Below are 18,111 nucleotides of genomic sequence, written 5' to 3'. Positions count from 1 at the left end.
TTGAAAACCATAATGAGCCATCTGCTAATGACATGAATATGGGGGAAACTCTGGAACGATGTCTCAGAGGGTGTTTTGTCTGTGTGTTAGACTGTTGTCTCTGTATTGTACATTTCTAATATAGTCCACTAAATCTGAATGCAATGTAATCTTGTACAATTCTGTCCATGTATCTCGTAAGTAGTCTTCCATCATCTGTTATATATATATTTCTATATTGGGTTGTAACTGGACCAGATGCCAAAGGAAATGATTAGTACCGACATTGACTAAATTAAAATCCCATAATATTTTGGATACTTTGATATCGATAATGACACTTTTGATGATAACACGTGAGAAAACAAGTGATAAACAATTCGTTTATCACGTTATTGTAATACAGCCGTTAAGACCAAAATACATAACTTACGCTTCATCACGATATTACAACAATCAAAATATGACATCAAGTCTCATAATTCATTAATTGTGTCTTATTCGCCCCTTCTGCAGCTCCATCAGACCATCAAAGGCCTTGCACTTCACACTTATTTGTATTCAGATAATGTGAAAACCAACACACAGTATATAGATATACCCTAATGAATGACAAACACATTCCTGCTGGTGAACTGTTGCACCATTAATTCCATCCAGACTGATTCTTCAGAGATATTTCATGCCCCAGGCAGACATCTGCAGCGGCCCGCTTTTTGTGTCTGTAACAATAACCGCCGCTGTTGGGCAAAAACCTCTTATCTATTTTAACTTTTTATGGCTTTTTTTCTTCTTCGTAAATTAACAGGCCCACTTGATCATACTACAGCGTCACACAAAAGAATCAAAAGGAGCAGATCCGCAAGCTCTTCACATCAAGTTTCGAGCTTGCTGATCTGCTACTTTCGATGCTTTTGAATTTGAATCCTGAAAAGTAACTGTTTTGGACATATGAGGTTTCCTAACCGAGAGAGACGATATGCAATACTAACGCAGAGAAAACAAAAAAGCACAGAGTGAGTGCTTTAGAATTTAAAGAGCATCACATCCATCCTCTTTCCGATCCCCCGTCAATCTCCATTGTTCTCACCTGGCGTCACCCCTGCCACTCCTGTCCGTCCTCTCTAAATGTCAGGGAGGGAGAGAGCTTGTTGCGCTGTCATTACAGGGAGCGCCACCTTTAACCACCCTCTCAATCACATGACATGAGAATACATTATTCATAACAGCATCACCGGCGACAAACACAGCAAAAGGCTGGATTAGTGACACACACACACAGGATGTGTAATTTAAATGGATTTCACTCAAATGCATTTACACAGCATATTATGTGCCATTCCACAGTTGCACACAGCACACATTCGGTGAAGACGCCCCGAAACCAATATCGCACAGGGTTTATAGAGTATAACGTATCTGTGAACCTTTTCTTGTCCTTATTATCAGTAAAAACACACGAAATGCAATGTGTACGACCTAACATTTATAGTATTTTTTATATATTTATGGAAAAGGCTATTAGAAAGCTCTCCAGAGCGTTAAGTAGCCACAGACAAGTCGGTCCCAGCTGAAGAAGTGGAGCTCACTCAGTGTCTCTCTCCCTCTCAGTCAAAGCATTGTCTTGGCTGCATGGTTTGTTCTGTAAGTAGCAGGAGAATCCTTATAGACTTCAGGCCGGCCTTCAACCCAGTCTGCTGAGTGTGGAACCATGCCAGGCAGGGAAGAGTCTAAGCAATTCGTAGAAATGGGAATGAAAAAAAAAAAAAAAAAAATCCCTCTTCTAATTTGACTTTCACTGGTGGCATTCAGGGAAAATGCCCTCTCGCCCCCACACACACCATTGCCTTGACGGGCCAACTAGATTTACTACTCTATAAAGTCTGCAGTTCCTCCATTGAACTGCTAAGCTGCCCACTGTGGATGTGCTGTGACGTCCCCCAGAGCTGCCATTTTAAAAAACGTCTCTTGTCCATTTACTGCAGTCTGGTGGTGCACGCTTATCTGGAAAAGAGCTGTGAGGCCACTGTAAGGGAAGTATAAACTATAAAACATTGGAACCTTGCTTAGCAATATCCTTCCTATTCCCCCTCCCTTCTCCCAGGCCAATAGCACACACCTACTTTCTGTGTACTTTTGCAGGCTTACATTTGTATCATGCAGACCTGGCTGGTACAAATATATTTCAACATCTCGACGTCTCATATATAAAAGATTCTGCATGGGTGTTTGGCAATTTTAAATGCGCTGAAGATAACACTATGTGTTGTTTTGCAACAACTTCCTTCTTTTTTTACACACAGATCTGGTATCACATCAGAAGTACAAGTTAGGGAAATGAAGACCATCTCTCTTGTCTGTGTTGATATAGTTGGTGATCGTTGAATAACCTGAGCAATTAGCCCAGTGTCACAGCACACTGCAGAATCATTTGTAGGGTGAGAGATAGTGTGTCACCCACATACATTATTTGCAATGTCCCTGGTTCAATTCCAGCCATATAGACATGAGTAAATAAAGCAAAACAAAACAAGACAAGACAAGACAAGACAGGGTCTAATAGTGACTTGTGGATCTCAGACATCATGTGGCTGGTCTATGACGTCAGTCATCTCCATATTTGGGCAATGTTTCAACTCAGTCCAACTCCCATTGACATTCAGTATGAACACAAAAGATATCCAGGGATTTACGTCCTTGGTATACTGCCAGCGTGCCCAAGAAACTGATTGGTCAAATGGTTTTCTTGATTAGCAAACGGATTCACTCACTGACAGACAGACAGACAGAATGGCTTGCCCCTTAAACCCTCTAGCACCCACTGTTGTAATATTACAACGTTTGTATTTTATCCAAAAAAAGGTTTAAATCATTTTATTTTAGCTCCCCCTACCACCTAAACATCACCATTGGATTCTATTGTTTAGTATTACAATGCCATTGGCCACAATATTTACACCTGCCACAGAAGCTGACATTTCAGAGTTTTGACGAACAACATCTCACTTTTTCACTGAAGCTATTCCTCACAAAAACACAAGTAAAATGCCTGTAATATTTTTTTTTGGTGATCATTAGAATGTCTAGAACATGTACATATGTTATTATTGTGAAAAATGTCCCCCATATGTAAATTAGAGCATGATTTATGATTTATGATGTATGGCTATAAAACCTTACAAAAACGTAAAAAAAAAAAAAAAAAACCTTTACATTTTCCTCTGATTAGGACTCCTACAACACCATCTGATTTTTTTTTTTTTTTTTTAATATTTCAAGTATTTCTATTGTTGGGTCTTAGAGGGTAAGAACCATGCCTTAAAGCTCCCTAAAATATCATAATCTAGAAAGGTGCATGCGCTCAGTGGAGTGCATATACAGTATCTGAAGTGTGGCCAGTCTATTTCTGTTCCAGCCCAGTCTGACCTCCAATATAAAATGCAAGTCCTAAAAAGTAAACATGCAACCGTTCAACCGATTGATTTGAAACTTGGCGTATTGCAAATGACCAAAGGTGCAGAGTGTGAAGTAGGTTGGATCAGCGGTTCTCCAAAGACATGCGTCCCTGTGTCCCTTTATATGCCCATTGAGATCCCTGATGTCATCAATTTGACGTCACAGTGCTGCCGTTATACACTGGCCTACTGAGTAAAACATGTAAAACAATTATTGCATAACTGATGGGGCATACAGTATGTTCAGAATCAGAACAGGCATCGCGCTAGTAATAATAATAAACTAGACCAGGTCAACCTGGTTGTGCCAGACCCCCTGTCTGTCATCATCATTTATGACATCATGCCTTTTGTAGGCATGTCATCATCATGTCATCATCATATATACCCTTTATATAGAAAACCCGGACAGACAGACCGACATTTGCTTATGTAGGCCTACCCATTTCATGGGTCTGGCAATAAATAGTCACTGTGGCCACAATGGTGTCATGGCATTGACCTGATGCTCTTTAAAGCACAATTGGTCTGATGTATTTATTGCTAACCTAACATTTGTCTGACTTTCGGGGGTACGGAATAATGGGCCGTCGGACCAATTCAATGGCCAGGCCCGCCACAAACGGCTCATTAACTGAAATAACGACAGTTATCAGTCAACGGCTAAAATATCCATATGCACAATTACAAGCCTGCCGTTTGCAACAGCAAAGACATCATCCATCACCCAACCATCAGTAGATCATGATGTATGGCAATGATCACTTGAGCTCACCCAGACATACAGTACCTGGGCTGTATGCCCGTAGCAGCCCAAAGGCCACTTCTCACTCACGGAGAAACGGGCACACTCAGCAGTCTGCTTCAGACCGACCACTTCCTGCTGAGGGGCCCAGGTTGGGGTTCCGTTTGAGTGACACTGCGAGGAAGCAGAGTGGGCACCGTGTCAGCACCAATCTCACTCACCAGCATGAGGAAGGTTGAGGAACGCACTACGCACACACACACACACACACACACACACACACACACACACACACACACACACACACACACACACACACACACACACACACACACACACACACACACACACACACACACACACACACACACACACACACACACACCTGAATCATCATCACTACAATGAAGACGTTAGCATGCAGCATGACAGCCAGACCCTACAAACAAATCCAGCCCAGTGCCTCTAAAAAAACGCACATAAGTACTTTCATGTCACAGGCAGTGGATCACCTCATAAATAAACAGACAGGCAGACATTAAGAAAAGGTGCACAGGGCAGGACAAGGGCATGTCATGACTAGTGGACTCTAATCAGACAGCCATTAAAAAGGCATCAGGTTAATGACAGACGCCGTTGTCCTCTGCGTGTCCACCACTAAACTCTCTCAGTTTGCTGACACTGACTGAACGTTACGGTCAAAGACAGCCCCAGAGATGAGATGGCAAAGCGGCAGATTCCGTCTCCACGGCTGAGAGAACCATGGCTGTTCCATGCCCAGGGGTGTCGCACCAAATTCTGGGCCCTGGGTACAAGGATTCACTGCGGGCCCCCCATGAATGGTCTTCATAGAGGGAGGGGGTTTAACCCATTTAGACTGGGAACGCATTATTACCTATTATTTTGTGCATTAACTATTGAAAAAGCAGATATACAAGCTCACAGCGTGGCACAGAGTTTCAAATCCTTCTAAGGTTTTTTTGAATAACCTATATGTTTCTATGTCAGTGTTGCTCAAACTTTTTCATGTGAAGGACCCCCAAAATTATATGTATTTGTCCCACGGACCCCATCTCAAAATATTTAGTTCCAGGGACCCCCCAGAAGCAAAATTTGATTTCCAAATGTTCGCTTGAAAATACATATATTCAAAGATTTGCACACATTTTCACGACTTTTCAAAAATAGCAGATCTACAAGCTCGCAGCGCGGCACTCGGTGCCTGGTTGACATTCTGAGGGCCTACGAACACAGGCAATAGCCCTCCAACATTAGTAGCAAAATAGTGAGTAATATCGCCATTTGTCCTCGGGCATTACATACGTGTGGCCCCTGTGCCAGGAGGCATTACATACGTGTGGCCCCTGTGCCAGGAGGCATTACATACGTGTGGCCCCTGTGCCAGGTTCGACAGCGCCACCGATCCCACAGCCTTTGGTAGAGGCCCATTGGAAGAGACCCGCTCACAAACTTGTAGATTTGACCTTGTAGATCGGCTATTTTCAAATGGCCGTAGCCTAGTCGCTTCTTCTGGGCTTGCTTTCATGGACCCGGTTGCTTATTGTTCTTGCGAAATCTGCCAACACTGGTGACAGCCCGAGAGTCTATACTACGTGGTCTGCATTCCGTCCGTCATCCCCTACTACTCGTCATGCTGTATTTGGCCTAGGGATGGGACGATATGAAAATTTCATATCACGATTATTGTGACAAAAGAAATCGCGATTTACGATATTATCGCGATAATCAAAATCCATTATCCTGGGCAGAACATTTGCCAAAAAATAGCCGATCTACAAGCTCACAACACGTCGCAATGCGACGCATTTGATAGAGAGTGAAAAAAAGAATGTATCAAGTACCTATATAGTACCTTTTACCAATTATAGACTAGAGGGTTTAAATAGTACTGGATATGCAGCTCGGCAAATAAAAGGTGACTTGATCCCAGTGCATGACGGAGGACGATATCACGATAAGATAAATCTCCACGATACGATTATCGTGAGTGTTTTTTATCACGATAAAAGATAATATCGCGTATCATCCCATCCCTAATTTGGCCACATGTTCAGGTCGGTGAGACTGTGTAGTTGATGCGTCCTGTCTGCTTTCCTTCACTTCCTGTCTATTGGGGAATTTCTTCCTCGTCTGCAGTCTGCACTCTGTCTGCTCTCCTCTGAATCCAATCAGCACAGAGACCCAGCACTGACCTTGAGGCAAGAATATACAGTAACAGACCTGCATGCGTATGTACTATGTACCCACACACGCGCACACTCTCGTGCACGCAAGCACACGCACACAAACACACACCCACACCCACAGAGACAGACACACAGACACACACACACACTTTGTAGCCATATGGTCACATACAGTAAAGTATGACAATGAGGGTACAACCAGTTCTGTCGAACATTAGTCTTTTTTGCTTTTGTTGAATACAACCCTGCAGTGATAATCAGGCGACCATGATAATAATAATAATTTTAACAAGTTAATACAAATGCACTGAGGTCACACCCTGCAGTGGCACAACATTCACTAAAACAGCACTGCCTCAGTCAGATGATAAGGTCTGTGTGTGTGTGTGTGTGTGTGTGTGTGTGTGTGTGTGTGTGTGTGTGTGTGTGTGTGTGTGTAACGTGTGTGTGAGGGAGGGAGGGGGGGGGGGGTCTCGCCTAAGCAGTGTGTGCAGTGCTAAGACAGAAGTGTGTCCTGTGTGTGCTTTTAAAAAGTGATACACACGAAGCCTTTTGTCGCATTCCTGAGCCAAAAACTACACATCTCAATGAATTCAAGACATGGGGTGAGTAATTTATAGAAAATAAGTCCTTTTTTGGGTGAACTACTCCTTTACAGACGTATGAAAGCTGCGATGAAGATAAATAAGGAGGAAGGCTCTGGAGGATGTCTCTCTAGGTCGTCCTCAGACGAGCCCTTCATCGCCGCTTCCAGTCATCCCGGTTCTCCATACATCCGGCCAGCTCGTTGGTGCTTTGCGCTCCTGCGTCATTCTTGAGTACATCCACATATGTTAGTGTGGGACGTCCTTGTGACCGGTGCCCATGTGTTGGTTCCCACAGCACCAGTTTGCTGGCTGGCAGCTCTTGGTGTCTTTGGCAGTGTCCTGCAAGTCTAATTCTCCTGGCTGCTATTTTATCGCTCACCCTTAATATTCCAGCATACAGATTCTTGTTGGTGACGTGTGTACTCTTGCTGATGTTGAGCACTACACGTAACATTCTGGTGTAGCACCCGTCTAGAGACTTCTACAGAGTTGGCTTCAGGGTCCAGCATTCACTGCCATATAGGAGAACTGACTCGTCGCATAGAAGAAGCCGAGTTTGGTTTGATCCTATAGGCCAGGTATAGGCCTGGTTTGAGGTCAAAGTGTCTTAAATGCTACACCAGGGGTCTTCAACAGGGGGTCCGGGACCCCTAGGGGGTCCTCAGAGTTACTACAGGGGGTCCTCCAAATCTTTGTGTGATAGAAAACGTTTTTCTCCTTTTTCAGCATCCATATTCGGAGAACTTTAGCCAAAAATAGCAGATCTACAAGCTCACAACGCCTCGCGCGTGAGCTTGTAGATCTGCAATTTTTTTTGCAAAGAGCTTTGGTGTAGAGGGGAAAAAGATCAGACTAAGTACAGAGTGAAAGGTCAAGTTTATTAAGTATTGACGGTTCAAGAATCCAAATACCGTACACTGATGATTATGCTGTCATTGCGCTGTCAACAATGAAACTATATGGAATCTATTAGCAGGTTGTGGAGGTCCTTGCTTCATCTCTCTCTCAACTAAGGGGTCCTTGGACTGAAAACGTTGAAGACCCCTGTTTTAAATGCTACACCATTGACAAATGTGAAAAAAGGCATTTTTAAGCTGATACAGTAGCAACAGTCTTATGTTCATAAATATATCATGCACAGTATACATCTGCTGCGCAGACACACACGTTTTATATCTTATCTCAGGTACGAGGTAAATATGTAGATAATGTAGCATTTAGTTTTTCTTGTTTGATCCCCCCCCCCCCCTCCCCTCTTCTTCCCTTTCTTTCTTCTATGGACAATAACGACTTCTGTAAACCTGTGATGTGACAATAAAGCTGATTCTGAACAGTCCATTGTCTTGGGTATGATAATAAGTTATATCATAAATGAGTCATCATCACTGTGGTATGGAGAAGACTTGAGAATCAATGCAGCATCAGTCACCATGAAACAAATGTAAATTGTGAGAGATTAACTTGTAGACCGGCTATAAAGAAATAACAATTTATCATTATTATTGTTACTATAATGGTATGGGGCCTCTGTTGTTCCTAATATATGTAAACGACATGGCATCCGCTTGCGACTGCAACCTGTTCCTGTTTGCGAATGACTCTGCTCTCCTAGTCTCAGGCAAGGACCACTTGCAGGTTGAAAAGACACTCAACTCTGAAATAAGTAAGATCTGCACATGGCTTAACGACAACAAATTATCAATTCACCTGGGAAAAACTGAATCCATCCTCTTTGGATCAAATCATAACCTCAAAAAGGTCGATAACTTTTCAATCAAAGTGGTCATAACACGAAAAAAAGAAAATCTCCTACTTAGGATGTATCCTTGAAGCTAATCTTTCCAGCAAAAAGATGACTTCAAAGGTAATAAATAAAATCAACCAACAAACTCGTTTCCGACAGAGGATCGCCCCGATGGTCAACTTCAACACACTGAAGACCATAGCTGGTGCAATAATCCAGCCCCTCTTTGACTACGGAGTCCACGTATGGTATCGTGACGCCCCACAAGCCCTGAAAACTAAGCTCCAAACAGCCCAAAACAAACTAATTAGGGTCCTGCTTAACCTTCCCTATCAGACTCACCTCACCACTACTCACCAGTTAAGAGTGGGGTGGCTCAGAGTAGATGACAGAGTACAGCAACTTGCAATGGGCCTGGTGTACAAGATACACTACACCACTATGATACCCATGTACCTGGCAAAATACTTTATAAACGTTAAGGACGTCCACAATTACAACACCAGAGGCAGCGCCGCAGATCACGTTCAACCCAAAGTCAACTCAAACAAAGGGTCAAACTCGTTCTTCTGCTATACAACCAAAATGTGGAACGCCCTACCGAAGGCCTTAAAGGAGTGTGGTTCCCCAAGCATCCTTTAAAATCGCCCTGAAAAACCACTTACAGGCGGCAGCCATTCGCAACTGGCAATAACAAACTAGCCCAGCCTCCCCTGACCCTTCTTTGTATTTACCTACTGTATATTTTTTTGCACTGTTTATTTTATTTTTATTTACTTTTTTTTTTTAACTATATCTACTGCATACAGTAGTACTGTGTCCTATCCGTCTGTCATTCAATGTTATATGAGATACTTCAATGGTTTCCTATGGAAATAAGCTTAGTCTTTTCTAGCATCTCCTTTTAGTTGACCTTGTACCAGTGAACTGTACCGTCATGAAACTGTACCTTTTTCTATGCAAACTTCTAATAAAGTCTTCAATCAATCAATGCCTAAAATAGGGACACCAGGGTCAAATAGTTGAACCATAAATTGCAAATATGCATGCATGGATAATACTAATGCATCAAACATACAGTAGGAAGACTAATGTAGTTAAGTGTAATTAATACATCAATTGTAGTGTATTCATTTATTACAGTTAATAGTGATTAAGCAACCATTGCTCAACTTCTATCACTCAACTTACTTGCCAAACAAATTGACATGCGTGACATGCATTGTAGATACAGCCACAGGCTAATTATTGGAAAGCACTTCAAACTAAGTGCCGATGGTCATTTGTAACTGAAAGTTAATTGTCTTATTACATACAGCTTACTAAATCAACAGCAGATTACGAACCGCAGAATTCATGAGTCATCACTGCTATCTGCAATTACAACACCATCAATATCCTTCCTGCCCTAACCCTATTCACTCAAATCACTAGTATCCATAAAGAGTTATTATGTGCTAGTCTTGGGGTGTTGACTTATTCTAGATGTGTGGAGTTTACACACCACCTCTCACCATGAAATTTAAAAACACAATTTCATCTATATGTTAATGCAACCACAGGTGACAAGCCAATCTACAAGTGATACGGGTTCACTCGGGCGTGAAATTGGGATGCACAAACAAAAATAAGGATGAGAAAACAGCATGTGCATCATCTGAGACTGTATAATCTCATCTGTAAACTAAGATCTTGATGGCTGAATGAGGGTAACTGTCACGGAGGATTCGGATTGGAAAGTTCTTTCACCCTTTATTGTCCTTTTGAGCAAAAGTGAAATTATGTTTGATTTGCGAGGCCCGTGGTGGGCGGGGGGGGACAGAGTCTACGACCGGACGTGATGTTGAAAGAAGACAGGACCTGATATGACTCTGAGTCTGAGCCCGTGTTAATTTTGACAGAACATTTTGATTTAGTTTTAGTCATAGTCTTTTGAATAGAATTGCATTTCGTTTTAGTCATATTTGAGTCACCTGAAACGACTAGTTTTAAATCTACAGTTGATTTTGACGACACAAATTAATTTTGGCGGGTCTCGATGGCGTCGCAATGGCTGATTTACACTTGGTTGCATATGTTGAAAATAGACGATCAACATGCTTGTAGATGTGGTATATTCAGAGCACCCGAGTGCAGTCAAACATCAAATTACTTGTCTTTTAGTCCTGGATCTCTTCTCCACTAATCCCTCCCAAACAGTTTTAATTTGTTGGCTAAATTGTCATCGCTTTATCATGGCTTAGTTTTTATTTTGTTTACAGTCGTCGACAAACATCTTTTTGTCATAGTTTTAGTCTGGGGAGTTGATTTAGACGACCGGACGTAATGTTTTAAAGACGACATCACCTGATATGACTCTGAGCTACGGACTCTTGAGGTGTAGGAGAATCAAAGGTAGTAGCTTGCAGGGCAGGGACGAGGTTAGAGTGTCCGCACTGAAGCGGTGCCAGGAAGCTTGTGTCTGGGCCAACGAGCGGGGAGTGGAAGCGCTGAGTCAGGAGGCCTGGCCAAGAGAGGGGCCTGTGGTGCTGGCATCTCCTCTACACACGCACACACATGCACACACATGCACACGCACACGCACACTCACACACACACACACACACACACACACACACACACACACACACACACACACACACAGTGCTTCACACAACACTTCTCAGTTGGAGCACAATGCACTATTCCGAGCCAACAGGCATGAGTTTAGGACACACACACGCACGCATGCAACCGACCGTGCATGTGTGCAGACTGTGCACGTGCATGCGCACACGCACGCAGGCACACCGTATGCATGTACAAACTGTATCAATATACACAGCAATGCAAAGTACCTGTAGTACAAAACATTGCATACAACCGAGCAAACTCAGATACAGACAAATAAACGTAATCCATATAGTAACTGTACATTTAATCGTTTATTAAAACAATGCCAAGAAAAATATCAAATAAACCAACTGCCCTGCAAAGCACAAAATACACCGTATTCATTGAACATTGAAGTTCAGAGAGTCTAACAATCTACCCAAGGCAGGGGTCCAGTTTTACATGAACTCTCAGGATTCTGCTGTGTAATGGCTAATTTCTCCTACGACGTGTATGAATCGTGTGTAAACTCATAGTAAATCCATGTCGCCAAGAGTCGGATAGGAAGAACTGACACCGGGCCAGGGACAAAAGAACATTGACGGCTATAGAGACTAGGAGAGGTGCTGACAAAGACATTCCCAGGGGGTATTACATACAGGGGATGAAGCTATGATATCTTCATCGGCATCGTCCCTTTCATAGCATGGCACAAAGCCTCTAAAACGCTGCTTATCGTTGGCATCTCTGCCGGTGTGCTGAAACAATGTGTGTGTGGAGTGAAATGATATGTTTGATGAGAAGCAGCGTTGCCAGATTACGCAAGAGAAACAAGCCGCCATGGTTCTATGAAAACAAGCCCAAAAGAAGCTAGAAGAAACAATTTAACAACACAAATCTTGTATGGGAACCCTGGTACAAAATATGTTCAGATGGGGGAGGGTCTGCGGACAAATACATATTCATCTCGGGGTCCGTGTCATTAAAATGTATAAGAAACACTGGCTTTTAAATAACAAGCCCAAATATAAGCAACCCGCAACTACCAATATTTACAAGCAACTTGACAGAAAAGCGAGCCCAAGGTGGCTTATAATAGGCTGGCAACACTGTGGATGAGAAGGTCAGCGAGGACAGTGGGGAACCGGCGGAGGAGGAGCATCGTCTTTCTATCACAGCCATGTCCTCCTGACCAATCAATGTGTGCAGCTGCGAATCGGGGAATATGAGCTCAAAAAACTGAAATGGCATTGGGTTTACTGTGAACTGAATGTCAATCGTGACCTACAGTAGAGAGAGAGAGCGCTACGACTGGTTCAGACGGGAACTGTATCGAGTAGGCCAGTGGTTCTCAACCTGTGGGTCGGGACCCCCAAGTGGGGTCCCCACATGATTTTGTGGGGTCCCCAGATGACAGTGAAATGGCGATTTAAGGACTTTTAAGGCTTCTTAATACCTAAAAGAAAAGAAGAAAATTACCACTACTGTATCTATCAACAAACTATACTGTAAAAACTGGTCAAGCATTGGATATAAGAATGAGGCAAACATTTTAAAAATAGGCGACCTACAAGCTCACAACACCTCGCAACACGAGGCGTTATAGATCTGCTATTTTCACAATATTCATCTGTGGAACCGAGTCAAACAAAATGTAATGCCTCAACTCCTACATTCCAAGTGCTTGTCAGGGTCCCCAGTTCTAAGATTGTCTGAAAAGGTTGAGAACGACTGAAGTAGGCTATAACATCATTACTTTGGCTATCTTCCAACTGTCTTGTGTTTAAATATTACATTGTAATGAATGTTTTACTTCCATGTACAGTGCGTAACAGTCATTCTTTACAGTACAGTACAAGGTATCAGTTTGAGTGATTCCTGCGTGTGAAATATTCTATTAAAAACAAGAGTTTAAACTCATGCCCATCTGTTTTAAATCTCCTCCTCTTAAGTATCTCTAACTGGCCCAAATTCAACGAAAAGCCCCTGGAATACTTTGGGTGGGACCCTGATTATTTTTCTCGAAAATATCTTCAAATATCTGACCATGATAACCTAAGAGTAAAGTCTCATGTCAAATGGAAAGCTCTGTGGAGGCGTTTTTTACACTTTATTTTGAATCGTTCTCAAAATGTGGAAGAAAGCAGAATAATAGGAATTAATTTGTCCTAAGATGAAGAGCACGCCAATGTCCTCTCCGCACGATGGTGCACAGCAGCGGTGTGATCATCAGACAATACGAAACTCCTGACAGCATTTATTCTGAGAGAGACTTGAAGAAGTGACTTCAAACAAACTCACTCTATTTTCAACCAAAAAAGAAAAGTGCTTACATAAACCCAGCTGAGTTTGACCTTGCTTTCTGCAAGAGCCCTGTCTAATGTTTTTAATCTCAGGGGCATAAATTAGCAGCACCTATGGTCTTAGTTTCCAAGGAGAGTGCCCTCCTACTGTGGGCCGGAGATGTCTGAGGGAGTTTGTTGCCGGGCTGTGGGATGACTGCACTTGTCACAAGGACTAAAGCCAGCTCTTTGCTCAGCACCAAGAGACAGCAAAGCCTCAAAGTCAAAGGGTGGGCAGGAATGTCCTGAATAGTCCATTACATAAAACCCCCCAGTCGCCCTGTGAGGATACAGGGCCAATAAGAAAGGAACAACTCAAAACTTGGCCATGAGATTAATGGATAAACTGAAACTGAAAGAAAGTATGAGAAAGCCTGAATAATAAGAAAATCACCACATTCACTGTATATGAATCTCCTGGATTCATTGCTTATGTGGTGCATTAATAGTCAGTTTGTATAGCTGTCATTACTGTGCAGTTCAACTTCTTATTGTAAATATTCCAAGTTCCAACCTTAAAGCATGGACAAAACAAACAAAAGCGCAACAAATGAAGCCACTTCTCCCTATTAGAGCAAGGTTATCAATTCACACAACATGCCATAATCGTCTTTTGACATCAACCGCAGAGTAATTACCTAAATTATCTGGGGCATGTCAGTGTTACCAACATATTCAAGACACAGACTATCTCCGATCACATTTACTGGAACATTTAACCCGGCCTCTTTGCACTATCACAGCTTACCATCATCCATGCAACAAGAAAAAAAAAAAAAGCTAAATGAAAGGGTGGCGGGTGGTGGTGGTGATGGGGGGGATAAAAAGAAATACAAATATGAATGTATGATAACAAACATCCCTCTCTTTGCTCCCACCACCAGAAAAACCACCCAGCGAGCACCAGGGCTGACCCCGCTGACCTGACCCAGTTATTAACCCAAGCCTCCAGATGTGAACGCTGCGCTGGGATTACTCCACCACTGCAGCCAGATCCACATGCTTTCCTAAGGAAGCATCCTAACATGACCCCAGAGTCCATACTGACTGGCTGGCTGGCTGTCTGCCTGCTTCACTCTTCCTCTCGTGTGTGTGTGTGTGTGTGTGTGTGTGTGTGTGTGTGTGTGTGTGTGTGTGTGTGTGTGTGTGTGTGTGTGTGTGTGTGTGTGTGTGTGTGTGTGTGCTCGCTGCCTTCGTTGTCTAATTTCATGCATCCTTTCATCAGCCTGAGAGAAGAGAAATATAAATGTCACAGCTCCTGTTGTAGCTTAGCTTCCCAGAGTTGAATAAAGTTGGTTATCACTGAAACTCATGCATCTTTTAAATAGAAGCAGTATTATAAGATATCGAGTTACTATGATACTAAACAATGATGGGCAAAACATTATAGCCTATGCAGATCAGCTAAATTCACACAGTGGACAGTACTTCAAGAACAGTACCTATCCTGAAGCTGTCCGCCTCTTGAACGCGGATCCTTCTTTTATACGCACTTTACAAGCTTCACATGATTAATGAATTGTTATTTATTTATCTTATTTATATAGATTTTGTATAATATGAACTGAATCTATTTTTGTACTTTTGTATGCATTCCCACCCGTGTTGTCTGTCTATATGTATGTTCTATGTATGTTTTAAAGAGCTGCACTAAAACAAATTCCAATCAACTCTGTTGACATGGCAATAAAGTATTGAATCTTGAATCTTGCAAAATAGAAATTGTATAGCCTAGTACCATTTATGCTGTGGATTTTAGCACCACTGTGGTCTTGTAATGTAAATGTCATAATATACCATATTTCACAGGAGGACAGATACCAAGACTGCAATATGAACCTTATTTCCCAGGGTTCCTTCAAACTACAGAAGGCTATACAGATCAGACACCTGTACCTGTCATTATAGTGGTCCCCACAAGGAGACTACCAGACAGTAACAACAGCCCCAAACCCCACTTGCATACCAACTTCTGCATTAGCAGTCTCTGCTGTGCAAATGGGGTTATAACTGTTTAGTTATTATAATATTCACTCACAGGTTGGCAAATAAGCACTAGTCACGAAATGATCCTATAATACTGAAGAACCCAGCTGATATGAAATAATTTAACTCTTCCTCAGCAACAATGTAGCTATTGTAGCCAAATGCATTCTTGCAGCAGCTTTAATTTCCAACTTGTGCTGATGCATTATTAAGTTGCAAACTTCTCCCCGAGAAACGCAATGCAAGAAAACGAACATTTACCACTGCGATCGGCACGAAAGCATTGCGGGACAGAAACTGTGGGGCAAGTTTGATCGGCCTGCTAAGAAGAAGCTCAAATTTGCAAGAGATCAAGAAGGGACAGAAAATAAACAGAAATTCAGCGCCTACCATTTTGATCCGGCGTCCAGCGGCTCAAAGGAGTCCCAGTATAACTCCTTTTGCATCCGTTTCCCGTTCGCCATGAAAATGACCGTTGAATATTCACATTTCTTCGGCTTTTCTTTTACCCTCCTCCTCGGTCTTTTTACCCCCGTGCTACAGTAGCATTCAGACAGACAAAAATGCAGAGGCTTGCTTTTGCTGAAGGAATTGGTGATTGGAGCTCGGGGATCATATGGGCTTTTTGTCAGACGTTTTAAAGGGACATGGTACTGTATAAAGTGGAGTTGCGAGACAGGCACATTTCTTTGTACTGTACTGATTTTTTTTGCAATGTTATTATGGGTTGAAGTCAACCCCGAAGGACACACGTACAGCGTCAAACAGCACAAATCTGCGCTTCTTCTAATGTGCGCTCCATGCGAGGGTATACATATGACGTCAGGTGGAGACGCTCGCACTCGCAGGGGAATTTAGGGGTTTGTTGGTGGGTGGGAGGAGATTTAATGCTTTTCATATAGCTTTATATTGTAGAGAGACAAGAACCCAAGGGCAGGGAGAGGGGGAGACAGACATGCCAGACGGCGGGAGTTGGATTTGAACTCTCAACATGCAGGCTAAACCAGTTTCGCTACTCTTTCATTTCAAGGACCCCAATGGGCCAGAACAGATAGGTAGGCTACCATTTGAGTGTGCAAAACATTACATATAATTCATCATTTTGTTTCTCCCCCCATTTATTTTTATTTTCTTTCTTTCAATCTTTTTATTTTTTCATTTTTCATAAACTGGTCGGCTACATGACTCACATACATCAATTCACATTTGGACTTGTATACATGTAAACATACATAGGCCTACATACATCATCTTCTTTTTACACTCATTGCCTTCCAAAAAAAATTATAAAATATTCCCCCAAATATTCCACAATTGGGCCCCAAACTATGAAGAACCCACTCAAGTCTCCCTGAGCCGTTCTAGTGGGAGCAGTTGCAGAACATTATGGAGCCAATTTGAAACAGAAGATACATCGTATAGGCATAGTATTGTCAACCTTGCACAGTACCACAGAATATTAAGAAGTCTCTTAAACTATTTTAATTATCTGTAACTTGAGGATGTCCTTGAAAAACGATATGGTTCACTCCCCCAACAGGGACCCCATCCTCAAGTACCCCTTGGAGTCCCCAGACCCCACTTTGAGAACCACTAGGAGTGGTAGCTACTGCACATCAACTGTCTTAGCCTTCAGAAATCATTTTGACTTAAACTTCAAAACACACATATAATATCTAATCATGCATGAAGTACCAAAAGCTCAGTTTAAGTCTCTCTGTGACAACGACATCCGCCTCTATACCATCTGTTCAAACTGCGTGGACCACCAGGGAACTTGGAAGATATTTTCACTAAAAGCGTGAAAACCACAAGACCTGGGACCAAACACAAAACTGAACACATTGTTATTATTCATGGTAAGGGTGTTCTCAGAGGCCCTTTTAAACCTTACAATTAATACATAATAAAAGTGTGTTGTTTGAAACCATTGATTACATATTCTGAAGTCTAATAGTCCAGCAGAAATGTGTGCTAGTTGCCGGCATGTCAATTTGTCAAGTTCTGCTACCTCTACAGTTTTCACTGGTTCAAAAATGTTTGAACCCCCATAACTCAGAGTTACAAAACTGTAAGGGTCCATTTGTAACCCTACCTACCCTGGAACCCTGAGGGTACCTCGACCCATTGCACTAAATATCCTTTTTTCTGTTTCCTACATGCACTAGAATCATGTTGGTTCCCCATGTAATACAATCTTGTATTAACCTTTATACATATAGCAAAGGCATACCGTACTATCCCATGATGATAATTGTGGTAAAGAAACTCTAGACTTTATACTATTACATTTGTGTAGAATAGTCATAGATGCAGTTTCGGATTGAGTTGGGGCAGTGGGCACCATGCCTAGAATTTCGTCGTTTTAGGGGCAAGGCCAATTGGCCTTTGTTGTTTGGGAGGGCACAAAGGCCAAATGCTAGGGCAGGAAGGCCATCAAATAAAACAAGGTTTAGTCCATTGAAAGAAATAAT

At 42.3% G+C, this 18,111-nt stretch overlaps 1 protein-coding gene across 1 annotated transcript in view; it reads right to left on the bottom strand.

Moving 5' to 3' along the window:
• The window catches only part of zbtb47b (zinc finger and BTB domain containing 47b), a 36,333-nt gene extending 20,153 nt beyond the window's left edge, over positions 1-16,180 (bottom strand). The window contains exon 1 of the mRNA XM_080751559.1: positions 16,028-16,180. Within this exon, the coding sequence (XP_080607685.1) occupies positions 16,028-16,030 (3 nt within the window). The 5' untranslated portion in view covers positions 16,031-16,180. The remainder of the gene's footprint in view (positions 1-16,027) is intronic.
• Between the last annotated feature and the right edge of the window lie 1,931 nt (positions 16,181-18,111).

This window comes from Nannobrachium achirus (assembly GCF_963921795.1).
Source record: "Nannobrachium achirus genome assembly, chromosome: 21".
NCBI lineage: Eukaryota > Metazoa > Chordata > Actinopteri > Myctophiformes > Myctophidae > Nannobrachium > Nannobrachium achirus.
This window is presented reverse-complemented; position numbering and strand designations above follow the sequence as displayed.